We start from the raw sequence: 22416 nt of genomic DNA, 5'->3' as shown, positions 1-22416 counted from the left end.
AATATTAATGTATTATTTATATACCTATGTTGAGATGTCAACACGGAAAATAACTTCTATATGGAGAAACCCAGATATCGCTCACTACTTTCAAGAACGTCATAAATTAAAAATCGTAAAATTTTAGTAGTGCATGTTTTCGGGATGCCCAGAAAATGTACTGTATCCCAGCAAAAGAGGCATATTCTTAACTTAATATTTACCCGCTACAGGGCAGAAAAAGTTGTTTTTGCATTTTGAAGAAAAGGTGTTGTTTATTTTTTTTTTAATATCCTAAATATTTTTCAAATGGATAAAAAACATTCAGGTTTTACCTAAAAAGATCTGTTGCACAGTAAAAAGGTCAATAAATAGCTTGGTATTTATTTTAAATAGATTTTAATATATTTTTAAACTTTAAAAACGTTCTCCTGAAAAATCAAATTTTTTTGATTTATGACGTTCTTGAAAGGAGTGAGCGATAAGTGAACAAGGATTTGGATACACTTAAAACGTTATATATAAATTGTGTTGGAGTAAAATACAAAATTAAATGTCCTAATCTGTATCATGGAAAGTAAATACTAAATACTGTTACACCGTAAATTGATACCTGATCATTTTCCATATTAAGCACGCATTATTAATTATTAACGAAACCCCTTAATGGGCGATCCTTTAATCGCCTTACCTTCGACCTCATCTCCCCTACCCTAATGTACAGCCGGCTTAGGAGCGGCACTATCCCCTACTATAGATGCTTAGATAGGCAACCACTTAAGGGTGGAAATAAGACGAACACGAGCATAATGACCCTTCATCAATTACGTCAATTTCCGGACACCTAAACAAATCGAAAATTTTATTAATTACCTTCGATAAGAATCCCCGAAGCCTTCCAGTTTCTTCTTCTTCTTCAAACCCTTATCCGTACCGCTTATGGTGGACAAAGCACTGCATCGAATCGCGTTTTTGTTGTTATATGAAGGCAGGTGATCAGTCCTGCGCATACCAGTCCAGGGTAATAATATTGAATAAATATTATAGTGAAAAATACACTTATATTTATTTTGCCCCCCATGAGAATTGAACCCGGGACCTTTGGTATGGTAGCCAAATGTACTAACCATTACACTATAGAGGTGGACAGTTATTACGTTAATTTTTGACATCTCAACACAGACGAAGAAGTCTGAGCATTTACAGGGCTTACAACCATCATACTCTTGGTTTAGTGATCACTTTATACACGTTTAACATTCACCAATTCTACCCATGAATGACAACTACACTACTAAATTTTTTGAAAGTTCTATATATAATGATCCAACGCGTAACGCAGTATGCGCTAGTTTACAATTGAGGGTAGGAACTAGGACTCCATTGTGTACTGCTAGTTAGTGTGAGGAGATTATAGCAGAAATTAAGGTTCAATTTCACTCAGTATAAAAAAACGTCCTTTCAAATTCATATAGAATAAACGGAATCTTAAATTTTAAAATTAAAATTTATTCAATATGCACTAAGCGTTCAAATATTTAATAAAAGCTCTAAAATTAAAAGAGGTTCTCCCGTTATATTCAAATTAGTTGCAAAATGGTTGAATCGTGTACTCTGAAGGAATTAACCAAGTCATTAGGTAAAAGCCATTGAAAATTGCTATAAATCGATTCTTAACAGTAGACCAAGCACTTAATCTGGGTTTAACGCTTTCAGATTCAATTTCGGAGAACGAAAAATATTGTTTGGCTTTAATTCCTTCGTAAGTCCATCCTATTATTTTAAAGTCGATCATTTAAGACTCAGCTTTATATATTGTTTAGTAGTAAATATATTTATAAAAATGTTTGGTTTTAATTACATCGTAAATCCATCCTATTATAATATTTTAAATTCCATCATTCAAGATTACGTTTAATTATCGTTTATAATCTAATCATTTAAACCTAATAAATTTTGCTTCCAATCAAAATATTAATACATTGATAAGAAATAATTTCATTGAGGAAAAAAAATTCTCTTGCTTTAAATTCTTCGTTTGTCCATATACAAAAAATTGCCTTTGATTCCATCGTAAGTTTATTCTATGATTTTAAACCCCATCATTGAAGACTCCATTTAATATATATTTTTACCATTAAAAAAATAATATTTTTCTGTCTTTAACTCCTTTGATAGTTCATTTAATTATTTTAAACCTTATATTTTAAGACTCTGTTCAATATATGTAAATTATATATTTTTAATAATAATTTAGCTTAATTTGGAATAAACAAAAATATTGATTGCCTTCAACTACTTTGTTAGTCAATTCTATTATTTTAAAATTCATCGTGTGTATGTGTGAAATACGACGTTTAAACATGTTTTCGTTTATAAACCTTCATTGAAAATTGGACAAATGTGGTATTAAATATTTCTAATTAATAAAAAAAAACGCACATACCACATCATAGATGTCAGTTAAAAAAAAAAGTTTTTTTAATTTGCTGTAGTGAGAAGTTTAATAAATCATAAACTTATAAATTTTAATACGTCGTCAGTTTTAAAGGGGTTAAGAGGCGTATTTAAAGATCTAATTAGCATTTTATTTCGACGAATTAGGTAAATTCAACATTTATGAATATGAAAATATGGTAATGTTTTTTGGATATCAGTTACAATAACAATAAAGAGCGGATAAAATGATGTTTATATTTAATTAACATGGAAAATACCTTGTTCAAAATTTCCCGTTTTGGGAAATTATTGGTATGTGAAATCGATACTTATTTCCCTTTTCAAAACTCACAAATATTGTGTGTATTTTTACGAGGATGTTGTTTTCTCCTACCGATATATCGTCCCTCGCCCGGCAAATTATCGTAAACACCATTCAGGTAAATATGGTTTTGTTTTGGTAAATCTATTTAAAATAAATACACCAATGATTTGGCCAAAATGTTTCATTTTCAGGAGATTCTTGAAGCCTTTTCATATCGCTTCGAAGGGTAGGTTTATTTCAATTCATGCGTGTTTTTTTTGAGTGAATACATTTAAACAAAACATTGTTTTGCTAACTGGCGTTTCCGATATTTTTCCGGGAAAAGTACGAATGAGAGAAATATATCAGAAATGTAATTTGAATCAGGACTTTATTTGGCGAAATAAACAGGAACCACTGAATGTAATTTAATGATGTTCTAAAAATATTTGGAAAATAATTTTTCAAATATAAATATCACAATAATTTTTATGTGTTTAAATATTTTTTTCATAAATGATTTACTTGTTTCACTCTAAAGCTATTAATTTAAAGATTTTATTGATATTTCAAAATAAAGTAATAGATTTTTGTTAAGATGAGAAAATTGTAATTTGGTTACTTACAGGTTTTAATATTGGCTGATTTAAGTTACCACTTTTTACATTGTGTAGAATGCTTAAAATTATAACGGTATTCACATTTTCCGTAATAACTTCGGCATCTATGGTTAAAATTAGAAAGTTACCATTGAAACCTTAATTTATATGGTACATGTTAGATTCTTTCCCGCTGTATCTGTATGGATTCATGAACGTATTTTTACTTTAAAAAATCTTCTGTTTCCAGTTAAAATAATGATAACGTATATTAAGATCTTTCGAAACCCCCGTTATTATGTCTCAAGCTGTATTGAAGTAAAAAAGATTTTTTAAAAAAGTAAACTTATTTTTTTTTTCGTCGATATAAGAAGCCTTTATTTCATCAATAATGATAAAAAAGCACAAAAAGTTTAAATTCAACACACCCGAAGACAAGTACGAAAAACGTATTTCAAAATCTGTTTTAGAAGTTTTATTTTTTAATTTGCCGGTTTCATTTATTTAAATGATATTTTTTCGAACAATGAGCATTACATATTCTGAATTTGATAAGGGAAGGGACTTTGAGTTCAATTATTGAAATGTATCGCTTTTAAAAGAGGTATGCAAATTACTGCGAAGTAAGGAGATGAAGCAAAAAAAAACGATCAAAAAGCCCTTAGAGCTAACGAGGAGAGACGATTCGAAGAGATAACTGAGACAGATTTTATCGCAAATTTCATGCGTAAGCAAAGAAGGATTCCGTAACTTGGCATAGAAAAAAACGGCGCAAATTTGATGACTACGCGTATTGTTTGGAATAAAAGCGGGAAACTCTCGAGCTAAGGATCGCGAAACACCGGGGAAATTTCACCGACGATCATGTGAACAATTGCTTAGCGAGTTTAAAACTTTGCTGTCATTTATATTTTATTTTATTTTCTAACAAAACCAACAGTTTACATATTAAAATTATTGTAAAACACTACTTTTCTTCTTATGGTTTTTCTTAACATGTTTAAATTTCACGCAATAAATTTATGGTGGTACCCGCTGTATGGCATGTTGCGCCATCTTTTTGAAACTACAGCTCTGTCACATCAATGCCATTCAACTGAAGTATAAAGAAGTCAGTAGGTAATCATGATTCTGTAGCTGTAGGTCCATTGACCGTAACATTCTGGCTAGCATAGTCTTTAAAAAAAATATGGGCCAACGATTCCATCTGCCCATAAAACACACGATACAGAGACTTTTACTGGATTTAAAGGCGTTTCAGCAAAGGCTTCTGGGTTTTCTCAACTCCAATTTCGGAAATTCTGCTTATTGGCAAAGCTATTAACTACAAATGTGCCTTATCGGTGAACAAAATTTTGCGTTAAAAAAAGAGGATCAAGCTGAATATTGTTTTCGGCCCATTCACCGATCCTACGTATGGTAAAACGTACTGATTATTAATTAACTGTCAATTGTCAAATTGACAGTCTGTAGCATTTCGCCAGCTCAAAAAAAACCTACAGGTTGTTTTTTTTGTTGTTAAAGTAAAAGTAAAACAGTTGTATACAGCTGTTTCATTTTTACTTTTAAATTCCAAAAGGTTGACACCAAATCATAAAATAAGACATAATATGACATAAACCAACGAAAAAATACTTTTTACAACTGATTAAAATACTTTTCACATTTAGAGCAGCTAAAATGTGTGTTGATACAATGGTCATAGGATTTTTTAAAAATATATTTGTTATGAAATTAATCCTGTCTTATTCGACGTTTTTTTGAACTGATGTCAACTATATAAGGCAAAATAATACAATGGCTTTAGAATATAAAAAAAACGCGTATAATGGGTGGATATTTCAAATCCATATAAGTAAGAATGTACTATATTATGTATTCATACGGTAATAACTTTTTGGAATAACACGATGATTTAAATATAAAAATAAAACAATTATTTTAGACCACTCTTGAGTTTATTAATCTAAATATGTCTAGTTTCAAGAACTACTGATGTTCTCATCAACACAGGAAAATACAAACTGTTTCTATTTTAACCCGTTAATGACAGCATCTGAAGTTTTTCTAACAAGTCGTGTTTACCTTATTATACTTTTCATAGTTGGACATAAACATTAGTAAGAAAATTTCCTTACTAAAGTTTGAAGCAACTGAAAAACTAGGTACAATATTTATTAAAAATATGTGTTACTGACTGTGATGTTAGTTAGCACTTATCAACGTTTTAAAACGGCATAACAAAACTCAAAAATCTAACATTTTTCACATTTATCTTTTACAAAATGTACTGATTTGGAGTGATTTGAAAGATGAATTAAAAACAATAGTAAAAAAATACTATAGTAAGAAAGTAAGTAGAATGTTTCTTAATAAAAACTTGATCGTGTTTTAAAAAAGAAACGATTCACTGTTTTTGCTTTTGTAGTTTCATTTGTAGGCACGTGTTTGTATAATTGATAAAATTGGATTATTTGTCAAACGGCATTTTTGTGTATAATTTCCTCAAGGACGCTGTACACGAATTTAATTTTAATTTTAGTTCTCGACAGTTAAAAAACAAATTAATAGACTAGTAAAAGTAAAACTTAGTGTTTTATTACTATTTATTTTGTTACTCGTGTTTCATCTTTAAAAAATAAAACAATTACTAATAATAGAACATCCTTTTCTCAATATTTGTTTAATTTTTTACTCTTCATTTTGTTTCGTTCACCTATTTTTCTAGTTTAAAATTTGATAAATAGTTGTGTCGGGTTGTGGTCCCGTGGCTAGCGTCGCGGACTCTAGAGTCAGAGTTTCTGGGTTCGAACCCACTCTAGCACAATTTGATATCTATTTCTAATAACGAATCTTTAGGACTCACAGAAAAAGTATGAAATTGAAGTATTTTTATAAATTATTAAAAAAAAACACTAAAATTTCTCTTTAAAATAAACCATTATAATAAACATAAATGTAAAGCCTATGAATTGATAAGTGCAAGATTAACTTAAAATTTATAGAGAAATAAATTTGATTTACCTTATTCTATATGAAAGACACGAGAAATGTATTAAATTGAGAAAAAAATAATACTGTCGGTTAAGTAAGTTCAAAGGAATAACCGATATGAGGTCACTTAAGTGGAGAGATTCACTTAAAAACTTACCAAGACAACGTATTATTGTTGAAAACGGACCACAGATGGCTTTGGTTTCCTTCCATCTTCTTGAGCATTATTTCAGATGAATATTCTCTAAAGAAATTTACTCCGCGACGAAACGTAATAAAAAGAAGAAAAATTCAGAATTCAACAAAGCGACCCCTTGAAAATCATACTTGAAAACTTTCCTAGACAAACGTGAACCTTGTACTACTTTCAACAATGCTCATTGGTTTATTTTCCCAACAATATTCCTTAGAGAATATTTCACCGAAATGTCATCCCTGGTTAAAAAAACCGAGTAAGCAAATAGTTGGAGAGTTACTGAAACTTGGTTAGTGATTCCGAATAATTTAATGATGATGTTTCTTAAATTTATATGAGTACCATATAGACTTACGAACCGACTTCGGTTGTGATTTAGATACTCGTATATTTTGGGCAGACAGGTTGATTTAAAGGCAAGACAAGATTTAAAAACATTTGTATCTAAGTTCCATTCCTCGTGAGTGTAAATAAGCAATATGGGTGGTAAAAATAAAGATGAATGTTTGTATGCTTAACTTATTCGTATTAAAGTAAAAAAATATAAACGATAAAACATTTTCATGGACATTACAATTTTAACGTCAATCACTACATAAAATGTATATATATATATATATATATATATATATATATATATATATATATATATATATATATATATATATATATATATATATATATATATATATATAAATATATTCATAACAATCCTCTTATGACAAATATATCAAACACCGATGGAATCCATAAATAGGTGCGTGTTTATGAATTCGTGAAAAAATATGTTCATATCTTCTCTGTATACATTCAATTGTTATGAGGTGATTACTCTGAAAGGGACCCAGACACTTTGTAACTTCTATATAAAGAAATAAAGTACATTTTGTTTTATGATTTATCGCACGCGCCTGTTTGTCTGTGTATGGAGTGCGTGGGTATGAACGTGTACGTATATAAATATTGATTTATATATCTTTATTTCAATTTATTTAAATGTCATAATATATAGCGGCATTTTCGTAAAATACTATTTCAAGTGCGCTTGATCGCTCGGCGCTCCATCCTCTCTACTTACCCTTGCTGAGCAAATGGCATGAGTAGTAAGAAGCGTTCTATTAAATTCTGTCATTCTTTTCGAAAATATTTGGTAAGTGAAGACAGGATTCGCAATTATGTATTCACAGGTACACTTAAATACACCCAGACAATGGGAAACATAGACCATTTTCGCCGGACAGATTCGTATAAAATGTGTATGGAAAATAATGGAACATTTTCAATGCTAAGTACTCAGTGACCTTTGTAACAGCTTTAGTCCTTCGTACATAGCACACCACAGACTGAGGAATAAAGTATCCTTTATCCAACACATAAAATATTAAAAGGTAAATAATAAACGTATTTTTTATGCTTTCATTACATTCCAGTGAATTGTACACTGTGAGAATTTTTTTACTTAAATATTATCTTCTTCTTCCTGGCTCTATCCCAACTTATCGTCTTTGTAGACTATTGGGGTCAGCTCTCCTCGTTTTCAAGTTGTAGGTCCTTCTATCATGGGCAACATCACCTAGGCCATGCCTTCGAATCATGTTATCTTTCTGTAGCATCTATGAACTTTTTGGTCTTCCTTTATATGTCTTTCGATGGCGATTGCCTGGTTCACAATATGTTCAATGTTCAGTTTCTCTGCGTCCTATGTGCCCATACCACCTCAATTGCCTTTCCTCTACCTTACTATTGATGTCTATTACACCCAGATTTTCACGAATGCGGAAACAGAGAATAGAACACCACAACAATATATTTTTGCAAAATATCATTGCCTCTTCCACATTCACGCATCTCCTCATACAATTTTGTACGTAATAAGCAAGGTAAATAAAATCATAAATACAACTCTCATAAAAAAAAAACCTCCCTCGATTATTCCGACTTCTGGCCTGACTACTTTCAAGTATTTGTAATACTCAATGATGCCAAGTTTTTCTCTCTCTTCTTCTGTTTCTATTACCAGCCACATTTGTCTTATAAATTTGTGGGTTAAATATAAAGAACATTATCGAATTTTAAACATATTATATCTTCCCTCTTTTGCGGGGTGAATAAAAACAACAACCCATATTTCGTTGACTTCATTCCTTAAAATACGTGTTTAAATTATTGATTGGCGCATTTTCTAGATTTATCGTACAATACCGTAAACCCCCCTATAACGCTGAGATAAGTACCGCACTATCGGAGAGAATATTTTAGATGGTAAATGTTTTCAAAAGGTATTTTCATTCAATGATGACTCATTCTAGTCATTTCCGCTGGTTAAAATGTAAAAATACAATTTAAAACATTAACCCCCTATGACGTTCCCTCCGATAACGCTGTACCTATCTCAATGTTATGGGGGAATTTACTGTACAATACAATTCTTTCTTGAATCTCTGTGGGAATCGATTTTTTATCAGCCGTTTTTGACCGCGGTGATATATTGCGTTTTCGCAAATAGTCATAAAATAACAAAATACAATATATTACTCGATTTAATCGCAATATATCATGGTCTTCTTGCTTGGTGGGTAATCCTAGCTTCAGTAGGAGAGGAATTCTTAGTACAATCCCGAGTTATTTATGTGCGTTTCATGAAGAAAATATTATTGTTATGCTCCAAAATTCGAGAAAAGGTAGAGAAATATTACTTGATATTCTCGCTTCACGGAGATAATTCCGATTCACAACCCTCTCGCCGCCAAAATACTTTCCAACCTTTGAGAATTTATTTTAATGATTGAGGTATTTATTCTTTAGAACTTAACATTAATTAGACATTTAGAGTAACTCAACACACAGCTACATTCGTAAATATTTCACCATATTTTGTGGACCTCGTTTCATAGAAAAATTGATAAGTATAATGCTTGGTACAAACGGAGCCTGAATGCATATGGCGGATGCAATTTTTCTCAGTATTGTTTCTGGCCCATCACGTTCGCGTATGAATTTTAACACGCTGGATGATTTAGTGTTGACGTTCGTGTCTTAAATGTGAAAAAGCAGTATAATATCAACTAATTAGTAGTCCTCGTCATCCTAAAATTCATACGTGAAAATACAGAGACAATACAGAAAAAAATATACATCGGCCATATGAATTTTGGTGTCTGTACCAAGCGTAAAAGTGCGTCTCACCACAGAAGCTCTAAAGTTTAACAAGAAACATAAGGATCCTTACCAAGATACGTGTCAAAAACTAGATTACATATTTCCCAGTCTGCAAATTTTGTAAGGAGGATAACGAAACACCCATCCACATTCTCTATAAACGTAACGCACTCGCTCGCAACTGAATTCAAATCTTTGAAGGACCACTACTAGAATCCGAGAAGGTGAAGCTCCTACCACTAAGACAGGTCATGAGCTACATGGCTCACGTAGGTCTTAAGAGCAAGCTATGACACAGAGGGAGGTTACAATAGACCTTATATGGTCTCAGTGACAAAAGGGATGCAAGACCCCTTGACCTCTTATAAAAAAAGGGTGCGACTCATATCATGAAAAATGCGGAATGACCATAGTCGGAAAGTGCAGACAATTGTCGGAAAGTACGGGAAATAGTCAGAAAGTACGGAAAATAGTCAGAAAGTGCAGACAATAGCCGGAAAGTGCGGACAAAAGTCGGAAAGTACGGACAGTAGTCGGAAAGTGAGGACCATGGTCCGGAATATACTGTACCTAATAAAATATTGTTTTCTAAAAATCGTCCCATAAAGATGATTTATGAACAGAAAAACAAGGTACTTAAAATAAATTTATATTCCTATGGATATGTTTGATTTCTTACACCATATTTCTCATATATTTGCTGTTTTTCCGTCTTTTATCATTTTTTTTTCTACAGACGATTGAATTGATCTTAAAATATATATACAAAAGTGTGTATGGCTCCCTAGGAATATGTCCAAACATATGTCCAAATATCTCTTTACGTATATATAAACTTTATAAATGATTTTTTTATGACATGTAATTAAATACGACATCTTATTTAGACTAGACCCTTTTTATTGTATGCAAGATTTTATAACATACTGGGAGATGCCTGAAAACATTATTTTAAATTTTTATGAAGCATATAATTTGACCATCATACTTCACAACATTTTTGGTGTGTCCAAATACATGTTCACAAATAAGGGTTTCTCAACTTAGGAGTTATTTTTACATTTTGGCATCTTAGATTAAACGATCAAGATAACACCGATTCTTTACGATGCAATGCCCTATGCACCATTAGATGCAGATGACGGTTTTTTTTGAAATTTTATTAAATAATATTTTTTGACATCTCATCAAAGATGAAGAAGAATATAGAAGTCTGGGCATTACGGGGCTGAAGACCGTCATAGGCTGGTTTAAGTGATCACTTTACACACGTGTAACATTAACCAATTCTACCCATTATTGACAACCACACTACTCAAATTCTTGGAAGTTCTGTATACATGAACCAATTTAGAAACCTTGTTCTTGAATCACTAGAACTTCACTAGAGACATCTATTGGTGAGATGAAAAAATATTTATTTTATAATATGTATTAGTTGCCTAAGAAAATCATCCTTGCCCCATACGTACAAGGATTTATAGCATATTCAGTTTATGTATCTAAAAAAATATAGTAAATATTTCTAATAAATAATAAATGAATGAGTTTGACCCTTAAAAACAAAATAAAAGATAATGAATTATCCAATGAATTCGATATCTTATGTCAATCAAGATTTGTAACAAAGTTCATTTGTTTGTCTTATTCGTCTTATCATATTTTCTAAACAAGACACCACTAAATCGGACAGATCTGTATGCCCTAATGCCTCCTCAATTCAATTTAATTTATTACCTCATCAGACGAATAATTATTTTTGAATCGAAGCAAATACGTACGAAATTAAATTGAAAAATATTGAATTCTCCGCTTAGTGCAGGTTCAAGACAAAAGGGATTATTTTTCACCGTGGAAACCGTTTGACCGCAAAAACGCAAAATTCCGAATAACAACTCATTTGTGAACGAAAAGTTATTACGGGAGCTAAATCACTCCCCGATGAAAGGAAATTAAATAGAGGAAAAATTACTTTCATAAAATTTTCCATTAATGTGTTATGTAGGGGTGCTACCGCGTAACAAAGGCAATCTGGTACAAGGAAATTAAACAAAATATTAATTTTCATGGTAACAGTTTGATGTGTTAAGTTAATATTAATAATGCGATAAAATGTGCCCTCGGCACAGGAAAATTTGATGGCACATTATTGTGATTTGAAATTTGTAATTATGTGTATGATGAAATATGAATAAAAAATGTTTTTTGTTATTGCTGTGCAATAAATTTTATTTACTTCGTTTTAGCTTTATTGAGATATTTATGATTGGCTCCGTAGTGTAGTGGTTAGTGCACTTAGTTACCCTGCTGTGAAACTTAGGACGGGTTCCACAGTACGATTCCCAGAACACATATATATATATATATATATATATATATATATATATATATATATATATATATATATATATATATATATATATATATAAAATATGTGCATAAATGTACATACATTTATGCAAATATTATCAAACGCATGACGTTCCATGATTGAGTTCATAACGGCCATCTATGATTAAATTTAAAAAAAAAACATTTATTTGGGAAAGACTAGTTTGATTGTATGCAAGATCAAAACCCGGATTATATTACATATTGGGAAATGCCTGGAAACTTGGTTTTTAATTTTAATTCAGCCTATACTTTGACAAATTTGTTTATTCACATCTTTTTGAGAGTGTCTAAATACTTGTTGACAAATCTTATTAGAGAACCCTAGATTTGACATTTTTCTGCAAAAAATGGCCCTTTTTTATCTCTGAATGTTTTTAATAGTTATTACAACATAAATGTGGAATTGTTTAATTGGCTTTATTTTTTTAATATAACTATTTTTGTTAATGTAATGTAATGTTTTTTTATTGTTAATGTAACTTTTCTTTATTATATACTTTTTTAAATGTAAAGCTGTACAATTCCCGAACAAATAATAGAAATATAATAAAATAAAAAAGCCATATTTATAAACAAGCATTTGGAGACATTCAAAATGTTGTAGACTAATGTTTCATATCAAGTTGAAAAACCGATAATATAAAAAAATCTAGTTACTTTCATATTTGTAGCATTCAACACCATATTTTCATATTCCATCAAAATTTTAAACCTCGTTGAAGAGGTGTAAACCATTGTTCTCTGCGACAAAGCAAACCTATGGAAATTTTCTCATACTAATGCAAAATACAATATCAGACTGTACCTGCTTCAAGCCGTACGTTTATATTACCGCTGTAACGTGAAATTTTCGAGGGACTCCATACAAATGCTCATGCTAAGTGTCACTAATATATCCAGCGTTCCCTTAAAATACGCCACTTTAGCGTTTGACAAGCGAATTATATGGAACTCCAGAGATAAAAGCCCAAAATGGCTCCAATTTTGGACGCGGTACTTCCAATTTTGATGGACTTAAAACTAATTACCCGCCAAAATTACTCGTAAATCCTAGATAAAATATATCAACGGGTATTTGCAACATGTACTGCTTTAAAAAAATAATGCAACCATACTTATACGGTGTTTGAAAATGATGCGGAATGCATCGAAACACGTGTCACAGTGGATTTTAAGAAATAGTGGTATTTACTATGTAAAAACTTTAATTATTATCTGTAATCTTATAAATACTCATCTCAACATCTCATTGATCAACATGAGATGGGAAAATGTGAATTTGTATTGTTCAAGAAATCAAAATATCTCATAAATTTACTTGGGATGAGATAATATGGTTATCTCATCCCATAAATGGTTGTTTAAATATGAAATTCCATGCGAGATGTGAACATTTGAAAATATCATAAAATTTCTAAAAACGTTGAGACAAATATGATACAAAATAGACCTTTGTTTTCTAAATTTTGATTTAATTTGTCTTTTAAAAACCTATTGAAATAATTAAAAAAAAATAGTAAATAGTTAGCATTTCAAAAACTCTTTAAAAAATATTATTTATAAAAATCTAATGAATTTATAGTCTGTAAATTTTCGTTTTTTTTTATACGGTGATTAAAAAGTGGGTATCAAACCAGCCTATGACAGGTTGTAAGCCCTGTAAATGTCCAGACATCCATATTGTTCTGAATCAATATTGAGATGTCAGTAAAAAAGTCTCGAAATAAGCATTTAATAACAAAAAAAACACTTATATTTTGAAACATTTTGAATGTGTGTAAATAACTCTTCACAAATCGGGTTTTCTCCATTTGGAGTTATTTAACATAAGTATTTACGCGGCTTACAACTTGTCATAGACTGGTTAAACTTATATTTGTTTTGACCTTCCTGGGAATCGAACCAAGAACCTCTAGCTTGGTAGCTAAACGTTCCAACCACTACACAATAGAGGCAGACAATTATTGGAGAAAAATTCAACAGAACCACGGAATTAAACTTAAATTTCTATAAAAAATATAACTTATTAACAGAAAAAAACGAAATGTTGAAAACCACCAGTCTGATGTCGTGACTACCATGAAACTCGGTCACTAGTCAAATAAGATAAATGTGGGAAAAAAAAATAAAGTTGATGTTTTATTATATAATATAAAACGCAAGTCAACCAAGAAATATCAATACAAAACTTAAATCTGATATATTGAAGAAATAAAATACAATATAAATAAAATTATCATATCCAACCGATATGATAATAAAAATCATTAAAAAGTACGTAAGCGAAAAATGGAAATTATGCAGGAAGCTGTTTTTTCATGATATTATTCCCCAACTTCATGAATTTTTAAATTTCCCATTATATTCCCCGTCCATCAAAAGTTTTCAGCTAAGCAAAAAAAACTTGATTAAATTTGGTATATATTCTTGTCTGTTAAGATGCTGATAGTGATTTTCTGGGATATTATGTAATGTGGTACTTGTGATAGCTTGGTGTGGTATGGTGAGATGTAAGCCTTGAAATACAGTGAAGTACATTGGCAGGAAGCGTTAACGGGGCGGTATAGTAACCCAAGAAAAGTAAAAAAAAAATAGTGACTATTTAATTACACATTTGACCTTCGTAATAATTTAAAAATCTGCTTAGATAATCGTAGACTCAGAACTTTTTTGTTTTATACTAGCTATGCCCAGCCATGCGATGATGTGGCTCAGTCTGGTTAAATGAAAAATAACAAAAAGAAAAAACCCACATTACTAAAACGTTTGATGTTAATATCGGATAACCACAAGCATTGTGATATTGTTAACTCACAATACGATATTTAAGTAGCTGTCATGAAAGACGCTGTTTGCCATATGCAATATAATAAATACTAAAGTATTGTTTGTCTTGCTGTTACGTTCAACAGATGGCACTGAAGAACATTTGTTTTTCAAAAAGACATTTTTAACCAATCATACGTTACCTTGAAATAAATAACATGTGAAATAAATAATAATTGACAAAAATAAAATTTCACTTTTTTGGTGTGGCGTTCTTTTCTCTTAAACCAGCCAAAGACAGCTCCCGTGAACTCACACATTAAGAGTCTATGATATACGTAGAATAACAAGTTGAGTAGTGTGGTTGTCAATCATGGGTACAATAGTGAATCGTGCACGTGTGTAAAATGTTCACTTAACCAGCCAATGATAGGTCGTAAGTCCTATATATGCTCAGAGTTTCATAGTCCTCTTCATCTATCTTGCGATGTCAGAATATAAAAATAACTCGTAAGTGGAAAAATCCAGATTTGTGAACAAGTATTTGGCGATAAAATAAAAATATCTCTTCCTAACTGTCAATTTTGAAGTAGTAAATTTTGGAAAACAGCCCCCAAACATATTGATTTAAGATCGAGCTAAATTATTTGTTTTTATATTACGGGTTAGAGATTTTTTTGCGGTTTTCACATCGTGTCGTAAACGAATGGGATGGCCGAGGGGGTGGGGAGGCTTCACCTTCAATAGGTATACAGAACGATTTACGTTAAGCGTTAAACCTTTAAATTCACCCTCCCAAAGGATCCAAGGACGGCCACCAGAGGTCACCGTTTGTGTGGTTAACCCTTTGATACGCAAATAAATTCCAGTGGAGATAAAATTTTAAAAACGAGCTCAAATACGTTTTGGAATTTTTATCGATCTACATGGTGTTTAAATTTTTATTTACATATTACATAAATAAACCATTTTGAATGAATTTGTAACATATTTATACATGTTATTTTACGTAATAGATCTTTATAATTATAAAGACAACAAAATATATAGATATGTGAAATTAACATCTGTTTTCTGTTAGAAAATATCACAAAAATCTCAATTAACACACCTTATGGTAACGTGCATACATACATAGAACTATAAGATCCATAGAAAAACATTAAACAAAATCTATCACACAACTTTTGGTCAAAAGAACTTGGATTATTATGTAATAAAATTTTATAATCTGCTTCTATTATCGATAAAGTCGTTAAAATAGAAACCAAATATAAAAGAGCTATTTATAAATGGATTATGGAAGTGAACTGATAAAGATTGCATCATTCAATCATATCCTATTTGATTGCATGCCATTAACAATTTTCTTTCAGTTATTTTTATATCATATGTAGCTTTGCCAAACCTGCTAGGAATTAGTACGTGACTTTTTCCTTTCCCATGCCCAAAAGTCATAACACATTCAACGCTGATACACCGCTTTTCAACTACACCATACAAAGCATCATGTGTACATAGTGAGCAACAAACTATGTATTTTCTAACAGACAACCCCTGATCTCTTCGAAGGGCTAGCAAAGGTATAAAATAATTTAAATAAAAAATCTTCATTATAACAACATACTTTAAAACATCCAAATTATTTTGTCGAAATACGGGACAAATACGGGACGGGATTATCAAATACAGTGACAGTCCCGTATTTACGAGACGTATGGCAACCCTAATTATATGTAATACCGTCTATGAACTGACAATAATAAAGTCACAAATTCATTTTGTATAAAAATGCGTTATGTTAACAAACACATATAATATCATTATTGCAGTCCGACAACAACTGTTATCGTAAATTTACAATAAAAATACACACAAACAAAAATCTACTTTATTTAATTATTTATTTTTCAAAACACATTACATACATAAGTCATATATATATAATATTCTTGATGAGTAATTTCTATTTCTCATTTTGGGACATGAGATTTAGGTATACAAATAATAAAGTTACAAAAAAGATTAAAAAAATATAACCAAAACAAATACATGGCAAAATATAAAAACAATAAATAGGTATAGTAAATAGGCATAAAAGCATATTCAAAAGAAATAACTGAGAAAAACTTTAAGTAAGAAGCATATTTAAAATAGACAAATGAGAAGATATAAAAAATGAAAATATTTAGGTACAGAAAGCAGTTTTATAAATTACTAAATAACTCTTACCACAAGATATGAAATGAAATAGTAAAGAAAAAAACTTGGTATAAAGAATTCACAGCATACGTGTTATTTGAGAATAACTTGAAGCTTTGAAGGGTTCCCCTTAACACCCTCATATATAAAATAGTGCGATTATTCAAAATGCTTGGTGCCTTTATTTTAAGGGTTTCGTACAATAAAATATAAATCCTGATATTACGTGTCGAAAATCACCGAGAAGGGTAAATCGGAAATCACTTTCATATAAAACATATGCCTTTAAACACATTTTTTGCGATATTTGCACGTGTATATAAATTATGTGAAAAAAAGAGTACGTTGGTCCTAGATCAAGTGTAAAAACTGTTTAAAATGTCAAGCCATAGGCGTTCATGGTGTTGATAGAAGATGTGAACAATGGCATAGACGCTGACCATAGAGCTAACTCCCAAGAGTGTCGTATTGATAACGCGGAAGAGAATGTAGAGTAAAAAAAGCCTCATTAAAAAACAATGGTTTATCTAAGCTTTTATCTTTTTTTATACATGGGATGTTTTTGCGGAAAATTTTCTATTATATCAATACGTCCATTCTGTTATTTATTGATTTGGAATTAACTTTGAGAAACAATATGATTTAAATAATTATGAGCTTAAAGCTACACAAGTGTCCCGTTTTCTTTATATTTACAAATAGAAGACGATAATTTAAATCTAAGCATCTTGAAGCTAAAGTTTTAAGATCGAGATGCTGAGACTTCCATCTTTTGTCGTATTTAAATATATGATAGATGTTTCATATGAATTTCAGTCAACTTTTATATTGATAAAATATCGGTCTGATAGAAAAATAATAAAAAGTTGTTCAAACGAAAGATATTTTATATCATGTTGATACACCAATAATATCATTCATCAGAAGGAAAAATGATAATTAGTTGTTAAATTGTATAGAATTAAACCCCATTGAAACGTTAAATATGTCGCTCACTCCTTTCAACAACGTCATATATAAAAAAATGTAAATTTTCAATGCATGTATGTGTGCATGATTTTGGAATGCCCAGAAAATTTACTATATCCCAGCAAAAACGGGATTTTTTAGACTTAATATTTACCCGCTACAGGGCAGAAAGTGATGTTTTTGCATTTCGAAGAAAAGGTATTGTTTAATTATTTTCCTAAATCTACTAAATATTTTTCAAATGAAGAAAAAACATTCAGATTTTACCTAAAAATATCTGTTGCACAGTAAAAAGTTTAATAAATTGCTTGATATTTATTTTGAAAACATTTTATTATATTTTTAAACTTTAAAATTTATATCCAGAAAACCAAGTTTTTTTATATATGACGTTGTTGAAAGGAGTGAGCGATGTGTGTTAAAGAAATAATACAGCAAACACACATCGTAATTAAAATACGTACGTTAAATGCCATAGTTTGCACATAGTTTTATTTTGGTAGATTACTTTTAATTTTAAATTGTAATTTTGTGTTTGATAAAATACATAAAGCACAATACACAACACTCACCAAGAGACCACAATCTGGCCCAAATAGTACGTCTGTATCCTATAGTCTTTCGAGATGGAAATAGCAAGAGTAATGGGTGAAAGTAGATTAAATACCGTGGAAATGCGGTCATTAAGGAGATTTTGTAGATTGCTGCTGTTTGATTGTGTGATAAATAAGGATATATATTTCTGTAGGTGCCTAAGGAAAACCCCCAAAAGATAAATCTCCGTTAAAGACAAACTTTCGGTTCGTAAACAAAACCGAATGCCGAGGGGCAAACAAAGGAGAAAATTATTTTATTTTATTTATATATAAATTCAAAATTTAGCATCAGCGTGTAAAAGCAGGTTAGCGAAGGTGTATGAGCTTTATGAAGGCAAATCCAGTTAAAAGAGACTTGAAAAAATTTATGTGATTATCTATATATTATTTCTTAATATTTAATCTCATACAGTATTGGAAGTTTCCATATGTTGTTTTTGTATGGTAAAATAAAATATTTGTATATACTCGTAGGTACCTACATATAATTTAAAACTTTTTATTTTTCATATTTCTGAAATGGAAAATTATTATGGTGGTTTAAGTATAATAATATATTATCTTTAAGAAAATGCATTTCATACATTATCCACATATATTGTTATTATTATTAAATTTTATTTACACATGAATATGTGTATTATTCTTCTAACCCTTATTCACACCTAGTAGTGCATCAGCCACTGCATCGTTATATTTTGTTATCGTGTTATATTGATTGTTTAAAATATAAAGGAAAGGTGGTCCTGCCCGGGGTAATGTGAAATAAATATGATATTATAAAAGGACTAAATAAAAAATTAAAATTATTTTTACTACCATGGGTAGGACTTTACGCTTAGAATAGTAAGGATAGGGAGGGTTCATGCAAAAAAAATATCACGCCCAGTCAAAAAATATATGACGCCAAGACCAATTGAAAATAAACATGTCGCAAAATCATTTTTCGGTTGGTTGGAATCGAACCTGCTTCGCCAGTTTCGCAGTCGAGCGTCTACCTAACTACGCCACAGCGCCTGATTAAAACATGAATTTTTTGATAACTCTTCTAAAAAACTCTTTCCACATATCGGTAGTGTAATGGCAAAGGGGTATATCTGTCAAATTTGTCATTTTCTAAGTTTGTTCCACAAAATGTCTAAAATAGTGTATTCCATAATCTGGCAAAAGGATATAGCTGTAGTTGCAAGACTTGTTTAGTTTTATTAAGATATGTACATTTAAAAATACATAAAACAAATGAGTAATTTAATTTTTCAAGTTTGTTTTTGCTCTCCTGTTAAATTTGGTCTGAGACAGATATACCCCTTTGCCTTTACACTGCCGATATGTAGTGACCTAACTAATATATTTGAAAATAAAACATCGTCTTTTTTCCAGGTGAGCGTCCAGAAGCCATGCAAGACGGTTGCAGGCACCGCGTTTCCTGCATCCTGGTACTCTTCGTCATCAGCATCACGTTCCTCCATAAGACCCTTGCCACCGCAGCGTACTCCATGAGATGATGATCAGGCCGTGGAGCAACATATGTAACTAGCTGTTAAATGAATCAATTGTTGTGTTGGTACCTCGTAATATATTATAATTAAATCTTTACGTAAGTTTAATGCGATTATAAGCTTGTATCATGACTGGTACAAACGACATAAGCATGTGTCATTACTGATACAAACGAAATAAACGTGTGTCATAACTGATACAAACGATATTCATATTTTTTGCAATAAATGAAATAAATATTTGCATGAGTTTTCTTAACCTATCCTATAAAGTGGGGATTTTGAAATTCCATATGTAACGTTTTACTCAAAAACATGATAACAATTCAAGTAATTTTAATCATATTTTTTTACTTTGTGACAAATTTTTTTTTGTCGTTTTTTGTTTTTAATTTTTTGTACTCAAAACATGTGAGCTTCATTGATTTTTTTTATTTTTATAAATATTCATCATCTATATTAATAGTCCTTGTCATCCTGTGTTATTTATGTTCACCCACGACATTTTATTTTTTCACTCTAACTACTGTGTGGAAGCGAGATAAAAACGATGAGCTGCTTTCTTCCAATCAATTACGTCACGATTCGTGCAGTCGTTCTGTGATCATTCTACTGATGCACGTCGTTTGTCGCAAGCTCCGTATTATTACATTAATATTACGTACAATAAATCTATTAATAAGACCTATTCATAGATTCATTGTTTGTAATTATTAAATACTGAGTATTTTAAAATACATAATTTTTAAAGGGAGAAAAAAGTTAGTAAAACTTTATAATCTTAAAAAAAATACAAAAATCTAAGTTAAATCTCCTTTATCCATACTTCCCCTTAATCCTCAATTAAAGTGATTTCTTTATATAATTTATATTTGAAGCACTAATTTTGTGATTTTCCATTTTATAATTAAAATGCAACTTTGTTTTAAAATCACTATGAGTTTATAGTGATTTTTAAACAAAGTTATATATTAATTATGATTTTTTATAATTGTTGACGTCTTTAAAGTCCTTCCTTTCCCTTTCTAATTCACAAAATCCTTAAAATCTAAACCAAACTTTGTGGAAATTTGCGATTAATTTATACAACCACTCACTTCTTTACTGAGTCGTACACGGGACTTGGAAGAATCGTTTTTTATATGCGAAGAGGATGTCATTATGTCATTCTGCAATTTTGGGTTTTAAGGAAAAAGTTATGTTATTTTCAACAAAAACTTAAGTTACAGTTTCAGAAATATTTTCCAATAGTCTAATGTCATATTCATCCCAAGTATGCTCATCATCAAAATAATCTATAGACTTCCGATGCAATTTTCAATTTTGAAAAATCTTTCAAAATTGTGAATATTTCACCTTTTGCGTCTCTTTATTCGCTTTTATGCCAAATACTTGAAAGTGGTCAGGTTAGGAGTCGTAACAATCGGCGGGTATGTATGAGGAGATGCATGAACGTGGAAGAGGCGAAGAATGTTTGCAAGGACAGAGTGGTGTGGCACTCTATTCTCTCTGCCTACCCCTGCGGGGAAGCGGCGTGATGGTTAGTTAGTTAGTTAGTTAGTTATATTCGCTTTTTACGTACATATTTTTACAATATTGCATATTTCAAAGAAAAAAATTAACTGGTTGTCGTTTCACAAAATCCGTTTAGAAGTCGTACATTATTTTATAATGCTTTGCGCTGATCAAATGGGTCCATTTCAAGATTCTGTTGGAAATTAATATAAATATTTGAGAACATTATTAAAAAATATTTCTGTAGTACCGTTTTCAACTAATTCTAAAAGGGTTGAAAAGCATTCCAAATACTCGTTTAAATATGTCCTAAAAATGTTTTAACGTAAATGAGAATTGTGTACAATGTATATAGTTCATGAAATCGTTTATATTTATCACGATATTGTTTTCTATTTTGTTATTTTTTATCTCTTGAAGGATATCAATATTTAAAAGAAACAGAGGAAGATGAAAGTAGCGATGGCTAGGGCGTTTGGGGTTGCATGCCCGAACTCGTATCATTTGTGTCACTTGGAGACCCTAATTTGAAAAAGTCTATTTACATAGACCCTAATTAATATTTACACAGTTATTAACTGATCGTTTCCTATATTTGACGATTTTTTATTTATTTTTCTTACAAATATTGTCAAAACATAAGTTGCATTCTGTAAATCTGTTTGAACCGAGTTTTTGAAGTTTATTTTTAATTTTTATATCGAAATTAATTGATTAACAGTGCATATAATTTTACATATCCATTTTGCATGATTATGTAAAATTATAAAACATATAATTTTACATATTCATGCAAAATGGTATT

At 30.5% G+C, this 22416-nt stretch overlaps 1 protein-coding gene across 1 annotated transcript in view; it reads left to right on the top strand.

Moving 5' to 3' along the window:
* The window catches only part of LOC148299177 (zwei Ig domain protein zig-8-like), a 61992-nt gene extending 41647 nt beyond the window's left edge, over nt 1-20345 (top strand). Inside the window, exon 6 of the mRNA XM_088276323.1 lies at nt 19978-20345. Within this exon, the coding sequence (XP_088132449.1) occupies nt 19978-20102 (125 nt within the window). The 3' untranslated portion in view covers nt 20103-20345. The remainder of the gene's footprint in view (nt 1-19977) is intronic.
* Nucleotides 20346-22416: the final 2071 nt, after the last annotated feature.

This window comes from Brachycentrus maculatus, unplaced genomic scaffold (genome assembly GCF_059751285.1).
Source record: "Brachycentrus maculatus isolate JH-2025_06_01 unplaced genomic scaffold, ASM5975128v1 h1tg001294l, whole genome shotgun sequence".
NCBI classification, from domain to species: domain Eukaryota; kingdom Metazoa; phylum Arthropoda; class Insecta; order Trichoptera; family Brachycentridae; genus Brachycentrus; species Brachycentrus maculatus.
This window is presented reverse-complemented; position numbering and strand designations above follow the sequence as displayed.